At 59.2% G+C, this 24,028-nt stretch overlaps 1 protein-coding gene across 8 annotated transcripts in view; it reads left to right on the top strand.

Annotated features, from left to right (window-relative positions):
* DAGLA (diacylglycerol lipase alpha) overlaps positions 1–23,514 on the top strand; it is a 68,236-nt gene extending 44,722 nt beyond the window's left edge. For 5 of the 8 annotated variants that reach the window (XM_033204853.1, XM_033204855.1, XM_033204852.1 and 2 more), the window contains 15 exons: positions 1,556–1,643; positions 3,725–3,859; positions 4,501–4,578; positions 7,178–7,302; positions 10,701–10,854; positions 11,425–11,508; positions 11,603–11,680; positions 12,133–12,213; positions 13,063–13,205; positions 13,565–13,633; positions 14,014–14,086; positions 15,347–15,543; positions 16,326–16,455; positions 17,025–17,212; positions 20,052–23,513. In XM_033204853.1, coding sequence (XP_033060744.1) covers positions 1,556–1,643; positions 3,725–3,859; positions 4,501–4,578; positions 7,178–7,302; positions 10,701–10,854; positions 11,425–11,508; positions 11,603–11,680; positions 12,133–12,213; positions 13,063–13,205; positions 13,565–13,633; positions 14,014–14,086; positions 15,347–15,543; positions 16,326–16,455; positions 17,025–17,212; positions 20,052–21,012 — 2,584 coding nt within the window. In that variant the 3' untranslated portion in view covers positions 21,013–23,513. Of the gene's footprint in view, positions 1–1,555; positions 1,644–2,233; positions 2,418–3,724; positions 3,860–4,500; positions 4,579–7,177; positions 7,303–10,700; positions 10,855–11,424; positions 11,509–11,602; positions 11,681–12,132; positions 12,214–13,062; positions 13,206–13,564; positions 13,634–14,013; positions 14,087–15,346; positions 15,544–16,325; positions 16,456–17,024; positions 17,213–18,649; positions 19,383–20,051 lie in introns of those variants that run through there. The other 3 variants (XM_033204857.1, XM_033204850.1, XM_033204856.1) reach the window with 3 other exon arrangements.
* The last annotated feature ends 514 nt before the right edge of the window (positions 23,515–24,028 follow it).

The following is a 24,028-nucleotide window of genomic DNA, read 5'->3' as shown; positions in this document are numbered from 1 at the left end:
TCTGGGAACCCTGCTTGGCCAGCACACTGTCCCTTCATCAAGCCCTGGAAGATGGGACATTGGTTTTGGATATACAGCTGTCCAAGTCCCTAAGAGCCAGCAGGTCCCCAGAGCAGCAATTCCCTGCACCCTTCCCTACCCACCTTCTTTAGCCCTGGAAGACCCTGTTGTTCTCCTCTTCGTGGCCATCTGCCTTATGGAGCCAGGGTTGGAGAGCAGGAAGCGGTCCTTAGACAGATGGAGGAGCCAAGAGGCTCAAAAAAGGCCTGGCCTGTCACTCCAGATGGATGTTAAGTGCCTTGGGTGCATCTGAGGGCCACCCTTGCCTTCCTCTCCTGACCACCCAGCATCAGGCTTTTTTTTTTTTTTTTTTTTTTTTTTTTTTTTTTTGAGGCGGAGTCTCGCTCTGTCGCCCGGACTGGAGTGCAGTGGCCGGATCTCAGCTCACTGCAAGCTCCGCCTCCCGGGTTCACACCATTCTCCTGCCTCAGCCTCCCGAGTAGCTGGGACTACAGGCGCCTGCCACCTCGCCCGGCTAGATTTTGTATTTTTAGTAGAGACGGGGTTTCACCGTGTTAGCCAGGATGGTCTCGATCTCCTGACCTCGTGATCCGCCCGTCTCGGCCTCCCAAAGTGCTGGGATTACAGGCTTGAGCCACCGCGCCCGGCCTAGCATCAGGCTTTTAAGGGGCCAGCACATGGCACAAAAGCAAGCCAGCCCTTTCTTGCTCGGTTTAGAGGTCTGCACTTTTAATGTTGGATCTGTTATCTTTACGCTCAAAACACACCGACTGCAGACATCCAGCCTAGGAGGAACCTCTGTGAATAACTGGCGCATTGCTCTGCCTTTGGGTACAGACTCCTGGAGACCCTGAATCTCCATCTGAGCAGCCAGACCCACTGGGGGTGGGGTTGGGGGGTGAGAATAGACAAGGGCAACCATGTGGGTGAGGGATGGAGCCCTCTCCCTACCTAGGTATCAGATCCAAGGAATTGGGAAATGCAGAACCTCATTCAGCCCCATAAATTTCCTGTAAGTAGAGCATGTACGTATGTAAGTGTCTGAAATCCTTTCTGGGGAAAAGCAGGTCTTTCTGGAAGGTCTGTTCCAGGCCTTTGAACGAGACGACAGAGAGGCCCAATACCCTGCTGACCTCTCCCAGGGTTTGAGTCTTTGGACACCTGAGCTGCAGGGTAGCTCCCACTTTGGGCTCCCAGCTCTGAAGCCCCAGAGCCTGCCTGTGTTCAGTCTTCCAAAAGCCAGGTAGTCTCTCCAGCACTCCCCACCTCCCTCTTCCACCCACCCACCTTTGGCCAACAGCACACACCATTTTAGGCTAGCAGGAGTCTGTCAGGGAGTGCCGCTGTTGGCCAGCGGCCAGGCCACGGGCCACCAGCTCTGACAGGGCCTGGGCCCTGTTACCCCCAAGAACCCCCTGTGGGAACCCTTTGGTAAGGTCCTGGGAACAGGCTGCCCTGTTTCCAGAATGTCTGGGTCCCAGCTCTTCTGGTCCAGCCCTCTGACCTCACACATACCGCCTCTCCTGCTTTGCAGGCACCGCTTAGAGGAGGGTCAAGCCACCAGCTGGTCGCGCCGGCTCAAAGTGTTCCTCTGCTGCACGCGGACGAAGGACTCCCAGTCAGTAAGTACTGGGAGGTCGCTCCCCTCTGGCTCACATCCTGTGGTCAGGTGATTAAGGGGCTGTTTGCTCCTTTGGCAAAGCAGGATGGGGCAGGGCTGGTGGGAAGGAGCTGGATTTCCAGCAGCAAGTACAGCCTGCTCACACAGGGCCTGTTATTCACTGAGCCACTTGCTCCAGCATGCAAGACTGCGTCCACTTGCTTTGTCAAGGGAACAAGAAAGCTGTGAAGACTGCATAGACTCCCTTGGAACTTATACTGTAGTTTAGGAGAAGAAATACGCAGAGTCAGGGTGACCTAAAGACAAAGAAAAGTAGCATTTCACTAGCAGCAAATTAATCAAGAAGGCCTGGCAAAGCCGATAGGCATTTAGCACAGTCTTAGATGGGGACACATAGCCTTCAGCACCTGGGAGCTCGGAGGAGTGGCCAGAGGGTCAGACTTAATGCCAGGGCACTGCAGAAGGAAGACACGGCCAGCTGGGGGTGGCCCCCAAGGGGAGGGAAGGGAAGCAGGCCCCGGGATCCTCCAGGGGCACCCCGCAGCGAGCAGGGACCTTAGAGATCATCTAGTCCCACCCCTCATTTTACAGATCAGGCAGCTGAGGCCCAGAGAGGTGGAGTGACTTGCTCAGCGTCCCACAGCTAGTTAGTAGCAGAGCCAGTGAGGTCAGGAGACCACTCCTCCCTGAGGCAGACAGCCAAGTGCCTTCCATGGAAGCCACCGGGAAGCCTCGAGTGGCTCCTGCCCACCAGCGTCCCCTGGTGAGCCGTAGAGTGAGTAATCAAGTGTAAGAAAGCCCGCGAGGTTCCCTGGTGGGCGGGGAGCACCCCCTTGGGTCTCTCTGGGGCGGTCTGAGGGGTCTGGGCTGTAGGCAGACCTTGCAGAGGGCAGAGAGCTGGCCCCTGGCGGATGGAGGCTGCTGTGTGGAGGTCACGCCAGCCCCTCCGGGTGCACGGGCAGAGCTGGGGCTGTTGTCAGAGTCTGGGGAAAAGATAGCACATCACAGCGGAGCCCCAGGGCAAAGGTCCTGATAGACACTGATGGCCTCAGGGGCCAGGTCCGGTCCCAAGCACGTTTTGATCAGCCTGTGCTGTGTTGCTTACATTTTAATTGGATGCCAGTATTTAAAAATCAGGGGTGTCTCCATAAACTTCTGTATTTCTGAATCTGGCGAAGTGGGCCCTGGAGGGCCTCTGGTCAGCTGGAGCTGGGCAGTAGCTGGCTCTGTTTGGTCCATTCAGCATTTGAATTTGTAGCCCTTGATTTATTCACTTACGAGTGCCAAACACACAGGAGCGAGACCCATTGAGACAGACTTCATGGCCATGTGGTGGTTCCCACCTCAGCTTCTCCTGACAGGTTAGGGAAGAGGCTCGGGGCTGGGGCTGCAGCGTGGGGCCAGGAAGGGAAGACTAAGAGTGCAGCAGCCAGCAGGGCTCGCCTCCTGCCCTGAGGCCCAGACATGCGCTGTCCTCAGGCCAAGGACCTGGAGAGAAGCCACAGGGGGGCCACTGGACCAGAGAGAACACCCCCCTTCTAGGGCACATTGTGGGGATCACTGAGCCAGCAGCCTGTGGGTAGCTGGGGGAGGGGACCTGAGACCTAGCAGGCTCCACAGAGGCCTTAAGAGGGACTTCCAAGGTCCCAACTGGTGGGGCGAAGGCAGCCAGGAGCTTAGTTTGGTTTCTGTGCTCGAGAGAATGGCTAGAGGAGAAACGAGCCAGAGCCACCCGGCCTTGATCCTAGCATCTGGGAAAGCAGAAAGGAGTGACTCAAGTAGGCACCTGCTTTTGGTAGACAGTGGGCACCGCGCAAATTCCAAGGAGAGGAGAGGGCTGGGAGGCTACTGCCAGGTCTAGGAGCCCAGAGCCCTGGGCAGGGCCCTCAGGGTCACAGGCGCACAGGGCCGCATGGGGTCAGGCTCAGCGGGCGCTGTGGAGGTGCCAGGGAGAACCTGTCCAGGGGATCCCCGAGCAGACACCTGCTTCTGCAGTGTCCCAGTCCTGGGGGATTTACTCCTGGCCTCTCGTCCTCTCTCCTGCTCCCCTTCCACTGCCTCCTGCCTTCCTGGACCTCATAGGATGCCTACTCAGAAATTGCCTACCTCTTTGCGGAGTTCTTCCGGGACCTTGACATTGTGCCGTCCGACATCATTGCTGGCCTGGTGCTGCTCCGGCAGCGGCAGCGGGCCAAGCGCAATGCCGTGCTGGATGAGGTGAGCACTGCCAGCCCCTCTCCAGGTCACCTCTCCACACCACCCTCCTTTCAAGCCCCTTCCCTGCGGCCCCTGCAGCAGAGGACTCAGCTCCCATGCCACTCCCCAGTGACCATGCACCCTCTTGCACCCTGGAGGTCACCTTTTCCTCTGGCTCCCCCTGCCTTCCTGAGCTTGTCCTTCGGCCAGGCTTTCCGTGACTACTATTCGAGGGACTTTCCAGGCCATGCATGGCTGCCTCTGGGGCTGGCTTTCAAAGGACTTCTAACCACAGGCTTAGTGGATGCTGTGAGCTCCCGAGTCGGTCTTCTACATGGCTGCTCTGCCCACCCCACATTCCCACCAGCACACCAACCCCAGTTAGGGTTTCTCAGTGTCTCATACAAAATACCTTCCCCCTGCTGTGGGCCAGGAATGTCCTCAGGGGCTTGATGTTTTGGGTAGAAGGGGAGCATCTGGAAATATGGGGACACCTCAGATTTTGGAAAAGTGGCTAAATCCTGGAAGAACTAGAAGCTGCATGCCCTTTGGGCTTCTCGGCCTTTGGGAAGCAGGCGGACACCAGGGCCTGGGCCCCCTTTCCCAGCCATGCAGCTGGGCCTGGGCCAGCGATTGTCCCTCTTCACCTGCCTGTCTTACAGGCAAACAACGACATCTTGGCCTTCCTGTCTGGGATGCCGGTGACCAGAAACACCAAGTACCTCGACCTCAAGAATTCGGTGAGTCAGAGATCAGCTCTTACCCCACCCCATCCCCATCCCTCGCACTCTGCCACAATGACCTAAGCAAACTCCTCCTAGCTGCCCTCGCAGTGCCAGCCACATTGCCCCTGCCCTGTCCCCCTCCTCCAGGCTCTCCGGAGAGCCTCTCTGCTCAGATCATGCCCCTCACGAGAACCACCCACCTCACACCGGTTCTACAAACAAATCCCCTGAATTCCTTTACCAAGTTCAGAAGTGTTTGGTCCTGGCCTCCTGAGATGACAGAGTGCTTCACCAGGGTGAGCTGCTAGGATTTTTGCTGCTCCTGCTGCTGTTATGAAACACAAGGGGCATAGTACTTGGGTTTCCAAGCTTTTTTGTAGTGGAACCTTTTCTCAATCGTCTTTCGTAGAAATCCAGTGTGTTATAGGGAAAGGTGGTGCCCGTACCATGGTGGGAGGGCCCCAGCCCAGGGCCCAGCACAGCCCAGGGCCTAGTGCAGCCCAGGCTGAAACCACAGCTGGCAGCCGGGAGAAACAGGCCCTGCCTTAGGAAGCAAATGATTGGAGCATGCATCTGCTCTGATGCCTGTCTCTGCGACCTCCAGCAGGCCCCTCATCCCCTCTGAGCCTGATCCTGTATCTGTGAGATGACGCTGGGCACACCTTCTACCAGAGCTGTGCTGAGAGGATGCGAGCCATTCCCATCACAGTGCCAGGAAGCCTCAGTGCCAGCCAGGATGCTAATGGAAAGGATTCCGTCTCTTAGAAGTCTCAGTCCTTTAGGCCACGTGTGCTGTCTTGCACCTGCAATCCCAGCACTTTGGGAGGCCAAAGTGGGAGGATTGCTTGAGGCCAGGAGTTTGAGACCAGCCTGGGCCACATAGTGAGACCTTGTCTCTATAAAAAATAAAAAAATAGGCCGGGCGCGGTGGCTCAAGCCTGTAATCCCAGCACTTTGGGAGGCCGAGACGGGCGGATCACGAGGTCAGGAGATCGAGACCATCCTGGCTAACACGGTGAAACCCCCATCTCTACTAAAAATACAAAAACTAGCCGAGCGAGGTGGCGGGCGCCTGTAGTCCCAGCTACTCGGGAGGCTGAGGCAGGAGAATGGCGTAAACCCGGGAGGCGGAGCTTGCAGTGAGCTGAGATCTGGCCACTGCACTCCAGTCCGGGCGACAGAGCGAGACTCCGCCTCAAAAAAAAATAAAAATAAAAATAAAAAAATAAAAATAAAAAAATAGCCAAGCATGGTGGCACATGCCTGTGACCCCAGCTACTTGGGATACTGAGGTAGGAGGATTGCTTGAGCCCAGAAGATCAGGGCTGCAGTGAGCTATGATTGCCACTGCACTCCAGCTGCACTGTCCCTTAAAAAGAAGAAAAAAAACCCCAACACTCAATCCTCTAGAAAAGCCTCAGTCCTCCCTGCCTGTCCCTACTCCCCACTAAAGCAGGCATTTGTATCCTCTCTGAAAATAGCCATATCCATAGTAGGTGCCCCAAACCAGCCCATTTCTGCTTGCCAGGCTCTGTCCTGGGTGTTCTCACCACCCTCTCCCTCCCACTCCTCACAGGGAGCGGGGAGGGCAGGCAGCTGTGACTCCCATCAAGTGACTCCCATTGAGGTGCCAGGGTCACACCTGCCACCTGGCAGAGGCTGCCAGGGCCCACCCCATCCCCAGGGCTGCAGGGAGCTCCCGACAGGGAGAGGATAATTACCTCCTTCCCACTCTCGTTCCTGAAGAGCAGCTGAGCTGGCCAGGGATGTTTCCACCCCTCCGGGCCCTGATCAAGATGCTACCTATTTCACTTCACAAGGTGACTAATCACCCTCCTTAACTTTTACAAGGTGACTAATTCCCTCTCCCAGTGCCTGGGGCACTCGGGAAAAACTGGAAGCTGGCAGACACTTTGCTGGGACACCCCTGCCTCTTCCTGCCTCCACCCCAGCAGCTAATAACCTCCTCAGTGTCCACAGTGGCCGCTGGGCCTCAGACACACTGACTTGCAAACTGGCGCCTTTCTCCGGAGAGATCCCAATCTCCCACCACCACAGCCCCTGCCCGGAGCCCTGGGAACCTGCAGCTGGCGGAGTCAAGTTGAAGGTTCCAGATATTTGCAGTCAAAGAACAGGAGGGCCAGAGATTTGGTGACTGGTCTCCTGGCCCAGTGTGGCTGCCCTGTTGCTCAAGGCCCACACACCCCGCCCAGCTAGAGGGCCGGGGCCTCTCAGGGCTACCTTTTCCCAGCACTGATTGCTGAGGTGCGGGGATTACTCCTCACGCCCCTCAACTCTTCCCTTCTCTGGAAAACAGGCAAGGAAATGGACCAAGTGATTTTCTGTCCCCAAATCATTCATTCTGAGACTGGAGCAACAGGACAGATCTCTGAGGATTCCTGTTCTGGTTGCATGGAGATAATTAGGGAAATGCAATTATCGCCTGGAGGCGTGGCCTTCCTCCAAGGCCTGGGCCCCACACCTCAGCAGGGGACCAGCAGCGCCTCCCTGCCTGGGGGTGGGTCTGCAGTCTCCCACCCTGGGGAACTGCTGGGCCCTGAGGCTGCAGGCAGGAAGGGCAGGAGGTGACTGCCCTCTGCCTCATCTCTTCTAGCAAGAGATGCTCCGCTACAAAGAGGTCTGCTACTACATGCTCTTTGCCCTGGCTGCCTATGGGTGGCCCATGTACCTGATGCGGAAGCCTGCCTGCGGCCTCTGCCAACTGGCTCGGTCTTGCTCGTGAGTACCCCTGTCCCGTCTCCCAGCGATTGCGCCTCTCCTCCCGGGTGGTATGTGAGGAAGGGCTAAGGGGCTGCGCCCGCTGCTTTGCCCTGAATGGCTTCTTTTCTGCACCTCTGTGGGCCTCAGCCTTTCTAGTTCTTTGTTATCCCTGAGCAGTGAAGTTGTGGGCTTCGGAGTCACACAGTTATGGGTTTGAATCCAGATGTTGTCACTTGCAGCCTTGGGCAAGTGAGTCTACCTCTCTGAGCCTTGGTTTCTTTATCTGCGAAGTGAAGATGTTGATACATACCTCGTGGAATTTTTTGGAGAGGGCTAGATGAGATATTGCATAACACCCATACTGCTGCCTTCCCTCCCCTTCTGGCGTTCTCTCTCTGCCCCCTCAGCCATTCCCTTCTGCCCACATCTTCCCTTCTCTCAGCTCCCCTCATGTGCTCTGCCTTTCTAGAAGAAAGGACTTTCCTGGTAGGGAGGCCCAATCCATAGAGGTCTCTGGAAAGGCACCAAGAAGGCCTGTTACTTAAAGGCTCCAACCTTCTTCGTAGGGGTCTAGGAAAGGCCTTAGTCCCAGACCTGACCTGCAGCCTGGCTCCATCCTCAGCCCACCGCTTGGGGACTGGGTGGACTCTGCTTTCCTAAGTGGGCCAGAGAAGGGCACCTGCTCCAGGAGGAACCCCTCCCTGTCCTGGGTGTCTCCGCCCTCAGCTCATGCCAGGCAGAAGGAGGACAGCTCCCTGGGCTCCCGTTCTGGAAAGACTGGCATTCTGGGCAGCAGTTTCTTTCCTTGACACCTCTGCCCTTGGGACCCGCAGCAGCCACACCTACTCTGCAGTGCCCTCCCTGTCCTCAGAAAGCTGGGTGGCTCTTGGGGCCGAATCTCACCATCCCTCCAGCAACTGATCAGAGAGGACTAGATCACCTCATGCCCACTTCCCATCTTTGTCAGCTGCACGTGCCTGGCATTCTTGCCTGCATCCCTGGGAGTCCTAGCCGTGGCAGAGAACTTCTCAAAATGAGCACCAGGCTCCATTACTCGCGGGCAGTGTGAGGACCTCTTGGAGCCTCAGTTTCCTAAATGGTAACAGGTGGTATCTGTCCTGCCTGCCCATAGGGTGCTTCAGAACCCAGGGCGTCACTGGCAGGCAGGGCTCTTTGGTGCTCTGCAGACAGGATGGATGCTGGTATCTGCATTAGGTGCCTCAGGGCTGCAGAGAGAGCAGAGTCCCTAGACTCATGAGGGCCCAGCCAGGCCCCTGCCTGGAAGAACCAGGTACTTGTGGGGCTGAGAGAGGCAGGCCTGCAGCCCAGGGTGTTGGGAGGAGGCCAGAGTCCAGTGTCCTTCTCAGTGCCCCAGCCTGTCCATAGCAGCCTGGCCAGAGGGAGAAGGGCTGCCCATCTGCCTCACGCCCAGGCCTCTCCCCTGGCAGCAGTTCTCAGCCCATGCAGAGCACAGCAAGCCAGGCCTGCTTCTGGCTTGGCCCCAGCCCTGCCCTGGATGAGCCCCAGGGCCCTGCCTTCCAGGGTGCTGGCCCTGCTCCCCTGACTGGTCCCCCTGGCCTGCAGATCACTGACTCAGAGGCAGCCCTGTCACCAGAGAAGGGAGGAGCCACCCGTTATTAAGAACTTATAATAGGCCAGACCATTTCTGCATCTTGGACCCTTGATCTCACACCAGCCTTGTGAAGTAGCTGTCAGCACCTGCTCTTACAGAAGAGGAAACTGAAGCTTAGAATGGCTGAATGACCTCCAGGCCCTTGCGGTCAGGAAGTGACAGCAAGGGTTCAAACTCAAGCTTCCAGTCTCCAAAGGCCACACTGTAACAGCGTCATGCTCAGCTGAGATTGGAGAGGGAACAGCTGCCGAGCACAGGAGCTCAGCCCCTAGACCCTGGCCCGCCACCACTTGACCTGCAGTAGGGGGGACCATGCTCTCTCATTGTACATTGGGGTTGTCCCCTCCGCAAACACCGTGGATTTCTCAGCGAAGCCTCTCCCCATTGGAAAGTGTGTAATAGTCACTCAGGTGATGTTCCAAGTGAAGACAAACCTCCCAGCATCACCAGAATCCAAGCTTCTTAATAAAATCTCAGCTGTCATCCCGTGACAGCTGGCAGGCCCAGTCACGTGGGCTCCAGCGCCTGGTGCCCTAGCCATTGGGTGCTGGCTCCCTCTGGTGGCCTGAGGCGCAGCTGCACCTAGCTGGGTGCCCAGCTCCCGGGCTGCCTCATCCTTACAGGGGAGGCTACTGTGTGCCTGGCACTGTTTGGGTGCTGGGGATACAGCCGTGGACCTCTCTGTGGTGATCACTGCCCAGCAGGGAGGTGGACAGCACATAGACAAGGCGAATAGGGCACATGGTGGAGCAGATGGGCGCTTTGGACCCACATGAAGCCAGGTGCCTGGGAGCCTGGGGAGCCCTCGCTGTTAGATGAGGTGGCAGGAGAGACCTCACTGTGACAGGATGTTTGAACAGAGGCTCAGAGGAGCAAGGGCCAGGCTGCCACGCTGTCTCAGGTGCTGCTGAACATGCCGGCAGCAGGTCAGAGAGACCAGGGCCAGGTGGGGTAGACAGGGTGTTGCTGTAGGGTCTTAAAAAGAAAATGATGTGGCTCGACTTATCTTAAAAGGGCCACTCTGTTGCTGAGCTGAGAGCAGAGGGGCAAGTGCAAGGAGGCCAGTCAAGGCCACTGTGGCAGTCCCAGGCAGAGCTGCCAGGGCAGGGGTAGGGGAGGTGAGGGAACGCCTGGAGGCCAGCTCTGAGTGTGAAGGGAAGCCGAGCACGTGTACTGACCGAGTAGCATGGCCATGGGGGTGAGTGCTGAGGAGCCACAGACAGCTGCAAGCCAGAGGCCAAGCAACCAAGGGGCTTTGGGAAGACCTCAGGAGGGTTGGGGTACACAAGCAGGGAAGGGATTTGAGAGCTGGCAGGTTGTCAGGCCTCTGAGGGAGGTGTTGGCTAGGCCATTGGATGGAAGCATCTGGGGTTTGGGGCAGGCCTGGGATGGATTCCTGAGCGTGCAGATGGTGTCTAAAACACAAGACTGCATGAGTGCATGGAGGAGCCAGTGCCCCCGGAGGGACCCCAGGACCTCCGTGTTGGGGGCATCGCTGAGTAGGCCCTGCCCAGAGGGGAGATCCCAGAGAGGAGGGGGCCCCAGCCAGGTGTGGAAAGGTAAGGGCCCACAGGGTCAGGTGCTGCCAAGAGCTCAGTTAAGAGGAAGGCTAAGAGTGGCCAGTGGATTTGGTGACGTGGGGGTCACCAGGACTTAGCAAGGGTGATTTGGGAGAGGCAGTGGGGCTGAACGCCCAACTGGAACTGGTTCCAGGGACGGTGGCAGGAGACAGTTGTTCCCTCAGGGACTCCCTGGCCCTGAACTCTCTATCACCCCACCCCAGGTGTTGCCTGTGTCCTGCGAGGCCGCGGTTCGCCCCTGGAGTCACCATCGAGGAAGACAACTGCTGTGGCTGTAACGCCATTGCCATCCGGCGCCACTTCCTGGATGAGAACATGACTGCGGTGGACATCGTCTATACCTCCTGCCACGATGCGGTGAGGCCAGGCAGGGCGGGAGCCTGGTGTCCGGAGCAGGCAGTTGAGGGTCTAGGGTGCTGAGGCTGTCCTTCCAGGCCAGCAGGAGCCCTCGCTTGGCTGGCGCTGGTGCTGGCACTGGCTGGCTGCAGCTTCCAGGCATCCCTAGCTGGGCAGACCAGAGGTGGCCCCCTCCTCCTCCCTGGACCCTGGCCTACCTGCACCACCTCTGGGGCTGGGAAATCTGACGTCAACCCCACACCCAGTGTTTGGGTGGCCGGGCCCTAGCCCTTTGGGGAAAGGAAGTGAGGGCAGAAGCAGGGAGGGGCAGACATCACCTGGACTGAGCGGCAAGTGGTGGCACTCAGGGCTGCCAGAGCCAGCAAGGAGCTGGGAGGGCAGGGCAGGCCTGTGACTGGGGTCGGGAGGAGATCCCCAGTGACCCTGGGAGCCCGTCAGCCTTCCCAGCGGCAGAGGCCCCGCGGCAGGTGGAGCCATAGTTCCTGGCCAGGAAGGATACCTGCCTAGGTCACTTTCCCCGAGTCTGGCCCCACCAGGGCCGCTCAGGCTCACGAGCTGCCCGCCTCCTAGGTCTACGAAACGCCCTTCTACGTGGCGGTGGACCATGACAAGAAGAAGGTGGTGATCAGTATCCGGGGGACCCTGTCCCCCAAGGTACGCTGCCCGTGGCTCCCAGCCCCCGGGGGTGCCTGCCTCCCTCTTCCTATCCTCTTTAGCCCACCCCTCACCTGTCTCCTCTCTCCCCAAGGATGCCCTGACTGACCTGACGGGTGACGCTGAGCGCCTCCCCGTGGAGGGGCACCACGGCACCTGGCTAGGCCACAAGGTACCCCACATCATGGACCCCAGGGCCCCTGGGCTTCTTTCCTCCCCTGCCAGCGTGCAGAGGTGTGTATTGTTGGGGGTTCCTCCCTGCCTCCTGGGCTCACTGGAAGAGATTGGTCAGAGAGGCATGGTTAGTCTGGAAGGCCCATGCGGTCCACTGCTGCGACCCCCACTGCCCTGCCCAGCCCAAAGCCTGTCCATGGAAGAACCTGAGAGGCAGCTGGGAAGTGATCATAGCAGCTTCATTAGCCACACCGCCCCTCTGAGCCTCAGTTCCCACCTGTGAAACGGAAGTGACATGGTCAGCATGTCTGCCAGCCCCCACAGCCGGCTTGTCACGAGGCCCAAAGGGAAAAATGGATGGGGCGGAGTTCCTGAGCTGCAGGTCACTGTGGGTTTGCTGGTCACTGGGAGGCCTCCCACCAACACCTGCTTCTGTTCCTGCCCACCCAGGGAATGGTCCTCTCAGCTGAGTACATCAAGAAGAAACTGGAGCAGGAGATGGTCCTCTCCCAGGCCTTTGGGCGAGACCTGGTGAGGCATTTTCCATGACACCAAGCCCTTGTCACACCTGGGTCCCCCTCCTCCAAGGCAGCAGAGAGAGGAGAGGATGGATGGGTGATGGAGCCTCGCACCTCCCACGCAAGCCAGGCTCCTGCAACCTCTTCGAGCCTGGCTCCCAACCCCTCCTCTTTTGTGCCAGGTCCCGTGGGTGTCCTGCTCCGCCCCACCTACAGTCATTGGGCACCTGATTCATGCCAGACACCAGAGGCACAGAGATGATTCAGGGCAGGCGGCTTTTAAGCTTCATAGCTGCAGAACCATTTGTCAGAAGGAAACATGGAAAGGCTCAAAATACAGAGCAGAGAGAAGGGGGGAGCTGAGGGAGGGGTGGGAACTGAGTCCTGCCCACTGGCCACGGTCAGTGCAGGTAGCTCATGAGGTGCCACCAGCTGCCCTTTCCAAAGCAAAGCAGGCTCTGGCCTCAGGAGACTTCAGTCTAGTAGTGATGGTAGAGAGATGGGGTCAGGTAACCACATGTTTATAGCAGAGTAATCACTGTAGTCATAAAAAACTCCATCCCAGGTACTGATGCAATGACTAGAGGGAGCGAGCCACTCCTGGAAAATCAGGAGAGCTTCCCCAAGGATATAACCTCTGAGCAAGGTTTGGAAGCATAAGTAAGGGTTTATTAGAACAGTCAGCCTAAGCAGTCGCTCTGTGGGGACCTAGCTTGGTTCTCTGTGCCCCAGCATTCACACAGCACAGACATGATCCCAGGACTCTGGGAAGATGGGAAGACCCTCTGCCTTCCTTGGGTTGGCTAAGACAGTCGCTTGGCAGGCAGCGGGGCAGGGCTCTCAGGCTTCTCTCGGTCTCCAGGGCCGCGGAACCAAACACTACGGCCTGATTGTGGTGGGCCACTCCCTGGGTGCGGGCACCGCTGCCATCCTCTCCTTCCTTCTGCGCCCACAGTACCCAACCCTCAAGTGCTTTGCCTACTCCCCGCCAGGGGGCCTGCTGAGGTGAGCCGTCTGGGGCCTCAGAGTGGGCTGGGGCAGTTGGGACCAGTGGAGGCTGCGGGTTGGCTGGTGCTAGGGGCCGGACTGGGAGTCTGACTTCTAGTCCCATGAAGGTCTAGGAGTGGCTTGGAGAGTGGAGGGTGGGGGCTCTGAAATGCCATGCGCTCCCCAGGATCTACCCAGCAAAGCCTTACCAGCGGGAAAGACAGAGTAGGGGGCAGGCAGCCCAGCCTGCCACCAGCCAGCTCCCCGGGAGCCAACCCAGGAGTGCAAGAACAGAGCTTGCTCGTGGCTGGCCCCCGATTCCGGAACACCACCGCCCTCCCCCTTGGCCTTAGCTTCTGCTTCGGCTTCCCTTGCAGTGAGGATGCGATGGAGTATTCCAAGGAGTTCGTGACTGCTGTGGTTCTGGGCAAAGACCTCGTCCCCAGGTGAGTCCTTCCCCCGACTCCACGGTCCCTTGCCAGGCTGTTCCTCTCTCCTCCAGGCCTCTACCCACCCCCCAGCCCGTGTGTCGCTCTCACTCTGATTCCTGTCTCTCAAGGGACTCCATGCCCCTCCCCACCGTTAGTTGCCCAGTGGCGAGAAGCCCAGGTGAACACACGTGCTGGTGCCCTCCCTGCCTGTCCTTCCACTCCTCGGCTCTGCTCTGGGGAGCTGCTCTGTGGATGCCTCTCCACCCCCTGACCCTGGCTGATGTGTCTTCTTGTTCCAGGGGCTAGGAGTGTGCCTGCTCCTCCGCCCCTCATCCCGTACCTCTCATAGCCCCTGACCAGGCCTGGCTGACGGCCCTGTCTCGCTCCCTCCCCAGGATTGGCCTCTCCCAGCTGGAAGGCTTCCGCAGACAGCTCCTGGACGTCCTGCAGCGAAGCACCAAGCCCAAAGTGAGCCCCCGCCTGGGCACCCTGCCTCTGTGCAGCCTCATCTGTCCCTGCCCTTGACCCCCACTGGTTTCTTGGGACAAAGCACAAAAGGCCCTGCCATGGGAGGCCAGCGCAGGGTGTTGCTGGTGTCATGGGAACTTTAGGATGTCAGACCCTCAGCATTCCCTAGGCTCAACCCATACAACACCTGTCATTGTGCAGATAGGGAAACTGAGACCCAGAGTGGGAGGGACTTGCATTTACTCGGATAACAAGTTAGAACAGAATCCGGATGGGAACCGAGAGGCTTCCATCACACAGAACTGGGAGCTGCCCACAGTCAGGAGAAAGCGATCTGGAGACTTTGAGCGGTGAGGAAAGGCCTCTGCCGAAGCCTCTGAGACTCCCCAGGCTCAGAGAGGGCTGGGAATGACCTGTGGAGGGGATTTGGGTACAGTTTGTTCTCATTTTCTGCTGTGGCCGAGAGGAGGGGGTCAGCCCTTCCTAATCCGCATCAGGTCTCTGGAGGACATTGGCGGGCGGGTTGGCCAGGTGGGGGTGGGGACGTGGTGGCCAGGCACACTGAAGCAGGCCAGGCGCAGGAGGAGAGGGTCCTCTGTGTGGTCACCCCTCCTTGGCCCCCGCCCCCCACCCCCTGCCCCGGGCGAGCCCTCCGCCCATTCACCGTCTCAGCCCTGTCTGGACCGTTCCCAGCTTTGGTGCCCTAGACCCTGTGGCAGGCAGGGCCCTGGGCCAGGTACCAGGTGCCAGGCGGTGAGCAGGGCAGCAAAGCTTTGTGGGACTGTGCCTGCCTGGAGGAGCCTGGTTCTGGGGAGGTGGAACTGCTCCCACCAGATTAGTCCTGGGCTTTCGTCAGGCCAGGCCTGGCAGGTCCAGCTGGACTCAACTCCAGGGTGTGTTTTGTCTTGGACTTGCGGAGTGACCCAGAATAAGTCCCTTCCCCTCACTGGGCCTGTCTCCCCATCTACTAGATTAGGGGTTGGCTGGGCTTCCAGCCCCTTGCCAGCCCTGAAATTCAACAATTCCATGTCATCTGTCCTTGGCACCTTATTGGCCGTCTGGCCACCGTGCACCTCAGCCACTGCCTCTTCAGGTGGGCACCGACCTTTAATGCTCCGGCCACTGCCCTTCCCCTGCCCCTTTTGCCATCTCACCACCCACCTCTCACCTCCTGAGCCCTCCTTCTCAGTCCCCCTGCCCCTGCCCCCCAACCAGTGCCACTTAGCTCTGTCCCCATGTCTCCCACTCCACCCCACACAGTGGCGGATCATCGTGGGGGCCACCAAATGCATCCCCAAGTCAGAACTGCCCGAGGAGGTAGAGGTGACCACTCTGGCCAGCACGCGGCTCTGGACCCACCCCAGCGATCTCACTATCGCCCTCTCAGCCAGCACTCCACTCTACCCGCCTGGCCGCATCATCCACGTGGTCCACAACCACCCTGCGGAGCAGTGCTGGTAGGTTCTGCCAGGGTCTGCTGCTGCAGGGGGTAGCGGCCGTGGAGGGCAGGGCCGGCCTTGGCTTAGTCACCACTCGGGGCTGGGGCTGGAGACTGGGAGAAGATGGCCCAGGGCTTCCATGGAGGGATTTCCCCAGCATCGGGCTCTGGAAATGGAACAAAAGGCCAGCCCTGAGCAGGACTCCAGGCATCTCTCTCCATAGTTTGGCTTCGCCCCCAGCATCAGCCCTTCCCTGGTGTCCCCCAGGGCAACTCTCCCCACTCATGGTCCATTTAAAAGTAGGTGCCCTGGGGGGCTCACCCCTCAGGCCCTGGCCAGCTTACACCTCAGTTGTCACTTGGCTTCATCAAGGGGATTCCTCGAAGACAGCTGTGAGCAAGGTGGGGGCCGCGCCAGGAAAGAGAACAGGAGCAGGCAAGTGGGCAGACCTTTCCCACCGCGCTCCTTCAGACAGCTGGGCGCTGGCTCCTCCCTCCAGGGCCAGCTTCCTCGCCTGACACAAAGCTGGTGAGCTGGGCCCTGCAGCAGGTGGAACGGGTGTGACCCAGGCCAAAAGCTGGTCAAAGGCTGTGGAGGGACCATGGCTGAGGCTCAAGGTCAGCCTTTCCCAGGCTGAGGGCAGGGCAGGAGCCAGGCCAGGGAACAGAGCCCTGCTGCCAGGCAGGCCAGGGGCCTCCAAACCATGCCAGCCCTGCTGAGCAGGGCAGAGAGCAGAGCCAGGAGCTGAGGGCCAGGCCACCACCCTATCCTTAACTACCCTCTGCCCACGTCCCTCTCAGCTGCTGTGAGCAGGAGGAGCCCACGTACTTCGCCATCTGGGGCGACAACAAGGCCTTCAATGAGGTGATCATCTCACCAGCCATGCTGCACGAGCACCTGCCCTATGTGGTCATGGAGGGGCTCAACAAGGTGAGGCAGTTCCTGGCAGGGTATCACCAGGGAACAAGGCACTGTCACCCCATCAGAACCCCATAAGCACCGTCGGATCACTGCCCCATTTTACAGACGTGGGTGCTGGGGCTCAGAGAAGTAGGTAGCTGGGCCAGAAAGCCCCACTCAAATACTTCAACCTCACAACCCTGGCTCTCTCCACATCATCACGTTGCCCCATGGTGGGGAGGAGATAAGGAGACTTCCAGGGGCCTGTCCCTTAGGCAGGCTCAGCTCAGAGGCCCTGAAGGCCACCTGGCACTTAACAGATGCATGGGCAAGCAGCGACAGCCACAGCCACTCCCTGTCTGCGGACAGGCTGAAGGCAGGCAGGGCAGGAACACTCGCCGGGCTGTGGGGCAAGCTGTGACCAGATGGGCAAGTCTCAGGCCTTGGGGAGTGGTGCCCTCAGGAAGAGGAGAGTGGGACCCAGGTGACTCCATGAGGCTCTGCTTGGCCTGAGAGGCCTGGGCCCTGGCTCCACATTGGCCCCAGAATGGGGCCTGCTGTCCCTCCACCACCCCCAGCCTCCTCTGTCCTGTCCTCAGGTGCTGGAGAACTACAATAAGGGGAAGACCGCTCTGCTCTCTGCTGCCAAGGTCATGGTGAGCCCTACCGAGGTGGACCTAACTCCTGAGCTCATCTTCCAGCAGCAGCCACTCCCCACGGGGCCACCCATGCCCGCTGGCCTCGCCCTGGAGCTGCCAACTGCAGACCACCGCAACAGCAGCGTCAGGTGAGCCTTGGCTACTCCCAGCCCCATCCCAGGGTGAGTGTGGTTCAGAGCACATAAACTTGTGTGCATGTGCATTTTGTGCATGTACTGGGCTCAGCTCTGCACACGTGCACAGGAGGGGTCAAACCCCCGCTCTGTGCTCCAGCTATCCCCCAGCCTGCTGTCCCTGAATCCCACGTGGGCCAGGGGAGGCACACAGACCCACAAACACTGGGCCACAGAAGCACAGATTCACTCTTTTTTCTTTTTTCTTTTTTTTTTTTTTGAGATGAAGTCTCGCTCTTCTCCCCCAGGCTGGAGTGCAGTGGCGCAATCTTGGCTCACTGCCACCTCTGCTTCCCGGGTTCAAGCGATTCTCCTGCCTCAGCCTCCCACATAGCTGGGATTACAGGCACCTGCCACCATGCCCAGCTAATTTTTGTATTTTTAGTAGAGATGGGGTTTCACCGTGTTGGCCAGGCTGGTCTCAAACTCCTGACCTCAGGTGATCCGCCTGCCTCAGCCTCCCAAAGTGCTGGGATTACGGGTGAACCACCGTGCCTGGCCTGCACAGATTCACTCTTTCACACTTAGACCCAAACAGATGGACACCCAATTACTTCCATATTTGTATCGAAGCTTACACACATACATTATTAGTTATAATTACACGTCACCCCCTGTAGACATGCACATGTACAAGACACACACCAGGACAAAGGTGGAGACACATGTACAAGGACACACGTGGACAGGCAGCCGCTCATGGAAATGCATGAATACACCCGTGCGCAGACCCAGACACACAGGCCAGCTGACATACACAGACATCTGGTCTACACACTCATACACATGAACAGAGGCGTGCACACATACAGGAGTGTGCACACGTGCTCACAGGGGCGTGCACACATACAGGAGTGTGCACACGTGCTCACAGGGGCGTGCACACATACAGGAGTGTGCACACGTGCTCACAGGGGCGTGCACACATACAGGAGTGTGCACATGTGCTCACAGGTGCATGCACACATGCTTACAGAGGTGTGCACAGATGCTCACAGGCGTGCACACACGTGCTCATGGGTGCGTGCACACGTGCTCAGGGGCGTGCACACATGCAGGAGTGTGCACACGTGCTCACAGGGGCGTGCACACATGCTTACAGAGGTGTGCACAGATGCTCACAGGTGTGCACACACGTGCTCTTGGGTGCGTGCACACGTGCTCACAGGGGCGTGCACACATGCAGGAGTGTGCACACGTGCTCACAGGGGCGTGCACACATGCAGGGGCACGCGCATATGCTCACAGGGGCACGCACATGCGGGCCACAGCACCCTTCCTATTCACACACTCTTTGAGGGTTGCAAGGCTCTTAAGTGGTAGTCCTTCCAGGGGAGGATTGTCCTGCCTTTCTAGGACCTTCCCACATAGGCCCTGTGTGCTTGGTCACAGATCTGGTCAAGAGGCTGCTTCCTGGCCCTTGGTAGGGACACCTGGACGTCTCTCCATGCCATTTGTGCATTTCCTGTGGCAGCTGCACAACCAGATGAAGAAGGCAGTGTCCATTTCCGGCTGCAGTGACTGCTGCAAGCCACCCACTTCCTGCCTCATCACCCACTCCCTGCAGGCTGGTCTGCGGAGCCCCAGGCTCCCCACCCAGCAGAGGGCTGCAGCCCATGGGAGAGACCAGGAGGAGACCCGGATGAGAAGGGAAGTGATGAGATCCCTGGGAGTGGCACCCAGGGGTGCTGGCTCTGAGATTGATGTGGAACCAGTCGGGCAGCTCTGGGCAGGGCTCTCTTCCCTTCCCTGTCTCCTCCCTGCTGCCCTCTGTCCTTCCTTCCCTCCTTTCCTCCCTCCCACTGTCTCTCTCATTCCACTGTGGCCTCATGAGTGACCTGGAGCAGCCAGTCTCTTGGAGCCTCATTCTCGCATCGGTACAATGACAGGGGTTCTGGTGCAGAGAACCCCAGTGGCACTCCTGAAGTCCTAGTGCTGCCAGCGGGGCCTTAGCCCCTTAGGGACCCCCCACCATGGCTCAACCCAGCATCAACTATTTTGTCTTCTATCTTGGATTCTTGTGAGTTGTTTTTAAAAAATAATCATTCCGGCCGGGTGCGGTGGCTCACACTTGTAATCCCAGCACTTTGGGAGGCCGAAGCGGGTGGATCACAAGGTCAGGAGATCGAGACCACGGTGAAACCCCGTCTCTACTAAAAATACAAAAAATTAGCCGGGCGCTGTGGCGGGCTCCTGTAGTCCCAGCTACTCGGGAGGCTGAGGCAGGAGAATGGCGTGAACCCAGGAGGCAGAGCTTGCAGTGAGCCAAGATCGCGCCAATGCACTCCAGCCTGGGGGACAGAGCAAGACTTCGTCTCAAAAAAAAAAAAATCATTCCTGGCCAGGTGCGGTGGCTCACGCCTATAATCCCAGCACTTTGGGAGGCCAAGGTGGGTGGATCGCCTGAGGTCAGGAGTTCGAGACCAGCCTAACCAATGTGGTGAAACTCCCATCTCTACTAAAAATATAAAAATTAGCCAGATGTGGTGGCATATGCCTGTGATCCCATCTACTCAGGAGGCTGAGACAGGAGAATCGCTTGAACCTGCCTAGGAGGCGGAGGTTGCAGTGAGCCGAGATTGCACCATTACACTCCAGCCTGAGCGACAGCGAGACTCCGTCTCAAAAATAAAAATAAAAATAAAAATATAAGCATTCCCTGCCCTAAACCATCAACAACTGCTAAATTAACTGTACCCTTTATTCCCTGCAAATTCTTTTTAGCCAGGGAGCTGGGATTCAGTCCCCTCTCCCTTCTGAGTCTCATACCCCCTGCTCTCCCCTCCCTCTGCAGGAGCAAGTCCCAGTCTGAGATGAGCCTGGAGGGCTTCTCGGAGGGACGGCTGCTGTCGCCGGTGGTTGCGGCAGTGGCAGCCCGCCAGGACCCGGTGGAGCTGCTGCTGCTGTCCACCCAGGAGCGGCTGGCAGCAGAGCTCCAGGCCCGGCGGGCACCACTGGCCACCATGGAGAGCCTCTCGGACACTGAGTCCCTGTACAGCTTCGACTCGCGCCGCTCCTCGGGCTTCCGCAGCATCCGCGGCTCGCCCAGCCTCCACGCCGTGCTGGAGCGTGACGAAGGCCACCTGTTCTACATTGACCCTGCCATCCCAGAGGAAAACCCATCCCTGAGCTCGCGCACTGAGCTGCTGGCGGCTGACAGCCTGTCCAAGCACTCGCAGGACACGCAGCCCCTGGAGGCAGCCCTGGGCAGCGGGGGCGTCACTCCTGAGCGGCCCCCCAGTGCCTCAGCCAATGACGAGGAGGAAGAGGTTGGGGGTGGGGGTGGTGTGCTGGCCTCCCGCGGGGAGCTGGCGCTGCACAATGGGCGCCTGGGGGACTCGCCCAGTCCTCAGGTGCTGGAATTCGCCGAGTTTATCGACAGCCTCTTCAACCTGGACAGCAAGAGCAGCTCCTTCCAGGACCTCTACTGCATGGTGGTGCCTGAGAGTCCCACCAGCGACTATGCCGAGGGCCCCAAGTCGCCCAGCCAGCAAGAGATCCTGCTCCGTGCCCAGTTTGAGCCCAACTTGGTGCCCAAGCCCCCACGGCTCTTTGCCGGCTCAGCCGACCCCTCCTCGGGCATCTCGCTCTCGCCCTCCTTCCCGCTCAGCTCCTCGGGCGAGCTCATGGACCTGACGCCCACGGGCCTCAGTAGCCAGGAGTGCCTGGCAGCTGACAAGATCCGGACTTCCACCCCCACTGGCCACGGAGCCAGCTCCGCCAAGCAAGATGAGCTGGTCATCTCAGCACGCTAGCACCCTTGTTGTGTGGCCAGCCGGGCCCAGGCAGGGGCAGGTGGCCCCGTGGGCACCTGGTGCCTGTCCCCTGCCGGGCAGCTTTGAGGACAGACCCCCCAGGGGCAGTTTAGCTTCAGGCACAGGCATTGCTGCTGAGCTGGGGGTCCGTATCCCTACCTCAGCTTAGGACCCCCAGAGCCAAGGTGGCTGGGATCTGGCCCTGCAGATGGGGAAAGATGGGGAAGGATGTGGAGTGGGGAGGAGCCTGGGCAGCCTGCTGGGTGGGCCACACTCAGCCTGACTGGCCTCCATGGGAGCATTCTGGCACCCCCTGCTCCAGGACAGGCCATGGGCAAGCTGCCTCCCATCACTGCCTGATGGCTGCTCTCCCAGGGGCCAGGGGCCGGGGGCCAGGGGGAGAGCAGTGTCCCGCGCACATGTATTCTCATCTGTGGTCCAGGCTGGCATCTGCCCTGGCCACCCCCCAGATCTGGTGCCTGCTGGCCAGCCCCCTGGGGTGCCCCTGCCAAGGTGGCCTGCAGTGCTGTACATGTTTACAGAAGCTGCTGGGCTTGGCCCAGGATGTGTTGTGGGCTTGCAAGCCCCCTGCCCACTCGTGTTCAGTAGCCCTCCTCTGCGCAGGGCCCAAGGCAGCCAGGGGCCTGGAGGGGCCAGAGGAGGGTGGGGTCAGGGCCGCCCCTTCTCTGCCTTGTGCCTCTCATGCTGCCTCCTCTGCTCATGGGCCCTGGGCACCCACGCCTGCCCTGCCTGCTGGCTACTTCCTGGCTTACCTTCTACCCCCAAGGATCCTGGCCACCCAAAGGGTGGTGGGCACTGCTGTGACCACCCCAGCTGCAGCGTCAGTGCCCTGGGCAGAAGGAAGGCACCGAGAGCTCCCTTCCTCTGAGGGCGCCACCTGACCCCTTGGTGTCACCCCCACCATGCCTAGGCAGCTCTGGGCTGGGGATCTAGTCCCCTTCAGCTTTCCCTCCTCGCTGGCCTGGGCACCCTCCTGGGAGCAGGCCTTCCTTCCTCCCACCCTCAATGTCATGTTGTTAGGAGGTGGGGCCAAGAGTGGGGTATGGTGGGCGTTGGCTGGAGACCTCTGTCTACTGCCCAGGGAGGGCCTAGGGCTGGGAGCAGTCCTGGTTTAGCCTGAGGTCCCCATAGGGGTTCCTTCCCTGCTGGGTTTGGGAAGCAGTTAGGGAGGTAGCGACCCGGTGTTTCCCCAGAAGCGGGGTGGGAGGGTGTGCATGCTAGTGTCAGCGCGTGTGCATGTGCATGAGTGTGCACCGTTCCTGAGGAGGGGGCTGCTGGGGCCGCCCACCCTACCTGCCCTGCCTGCCTGCTGTCCCTCCCAGCCTGCCAAGGAAACGGTCAGGGAGCATGATGGGGCCTTCGAGGCAGGGCTACAGGGACAAGCTCAGCTTTAGACACCATCTGTTCCTATCGCGCCTGCTGCTCTGACCCCTGGTTTGGAAGACTGGTGTGTACCGAGGCGCTGACTGCACGGCTGACCGCCTGCTCGCGCCTTCATTCTGCGGTGGCATGGTCCCTCCCACTCTGGCCCCGCCCACAGCCTCCCTGAGTGGCCTAGGCTCCCCTGACGAAGAGCCCCCAATCTCATGATCACTGGTACCTGGGGGCCTGAATCCTGGCCCCCAGCTCCCCACACAGCTGGGACTGGCCCCGATGGCTGTCCTGGGAACCCCTGCCCACCCTGACAGAGGGAGCTGGGTCTCCCCTCATCCTGTGTAACTCCTACCTTCACCAGACTCGAGGACACCCTGGCCCTGCTGAGGCATAGCTTCAGCCCAGCACAGAAACAAGACAAAATCAGTGGCTCTTGAGAGTTTAGCAAACAAGATAGACTCTCAGAGGAAAGATCTGACAAGTACCCCGGCCAGTCACAGGGAGAGACTTGATGTCTGGTCTTTTAATTCCTCCTCTGCCAGGGTGGGTCCTGGGACCTCTAATGTGGGCATGTCGCCCACCCCAGGACTGAGCCATCAGGGACAGACCCCCCACCCCCAAGGCTGCAGCCACAGCATGTTGCAGGCTTGGGGCTGGGGCAGGCTTGGGCTTAGTCCTGGGCACCCAGGGGCAGCCCACCCCTAATCTGCCTCCTACCCACCTTGCCCCTGAAGGATGGGCCTGCTGCACGTCTCCCTCCTCCACCCCATACCACACTGGGGGATCTGAGCCACCCCCCTCAGCCCGGTTCGGCTCAGACCGACCCCCACTCCATCCCCAGACCTGCAGCACAAGTGTGCGGGCCTGTCCACCCAGGGGCCTAGGCGACTCCATATGCAATCAGTAGCGAGCAGCCAGGCCCCACAGACCCTCACGCACTTTACGTGCCATTCTCCCCAGACTTTTTTTGTACTTAATGTATGAAAGATCCAAACTAATATTGCTGTAAAAAGAAGAGAAATTAATATAGCTTATTCTATAAATATATCTGTATATAAAGGTTTCTGTATATTGTATAGAGCTGTGTATAAACCGGATGTAGAAGCACGCTGGCTGCCTCGAATGTCTTTGCTTCAGGTGGGGACTGTGTAGAAACCTGATGTCGAGGTTGCAGCAGAGCAGGGAGTGGGCATGGGGCCGGGGGCCAGGAGGGCCTCTGCCACTGTTCCCTGGATGGAACAGAAAGCCTAAGGGGGAAACAGATTCCTTGGGACCAGAGCCCGTTTCATCCCAAGACGGAAGGTGTGTTTGGGTGGTTCAGGTTCAGCCTTTTGTCTGTACTGGGTAAGAGCTTTGCTTCTCAGTGTTCACGGTGCTCATGACTCACTGGGGCGCTTGCTAAATGCAGGTGCAGGTTCAGTGGTCCGGGGTGGGGCAGGTATAGATTTCTAACCTGCTCCTGCTCAGCCAGTGCCCTGGCCCAGGGCCACACTTTGAGTTGCAGAGAGGGAGTAGAAGACCCTCGAAGCCCGCTGTGAATGAGGGCAGCCACTTGCGGGGTCCTGCCTGTGTGAGAGATGTGCCAGCGGGTGCACGTTCATGCTGCAGCCTGGAAAGATGC

The sequence above is a fragment of the Trachypithecus francoisi genome, unplaced genomic scaffold (assembly GCF_009764315.1).
Source record: "Trachypithecus francoisi isolate TF-2019V2 unplaced genomic scaffold, Tfra_2.0 Lachesis_group8, whole genome shotgun sequence".
In the NCBI taxonomy this organism is placed as follows: Eukaryota; Metazoa; Chordata; class Mammalia; order Primates; family Cercopithecidae; genus Trachypithecus; species Trachypithecus francoisi.
The sequence above is the reverse complement of the archived record's forward strand: the minus strand, read 5'-3'. Positions and strand labels throughout refer to the sequence as shown.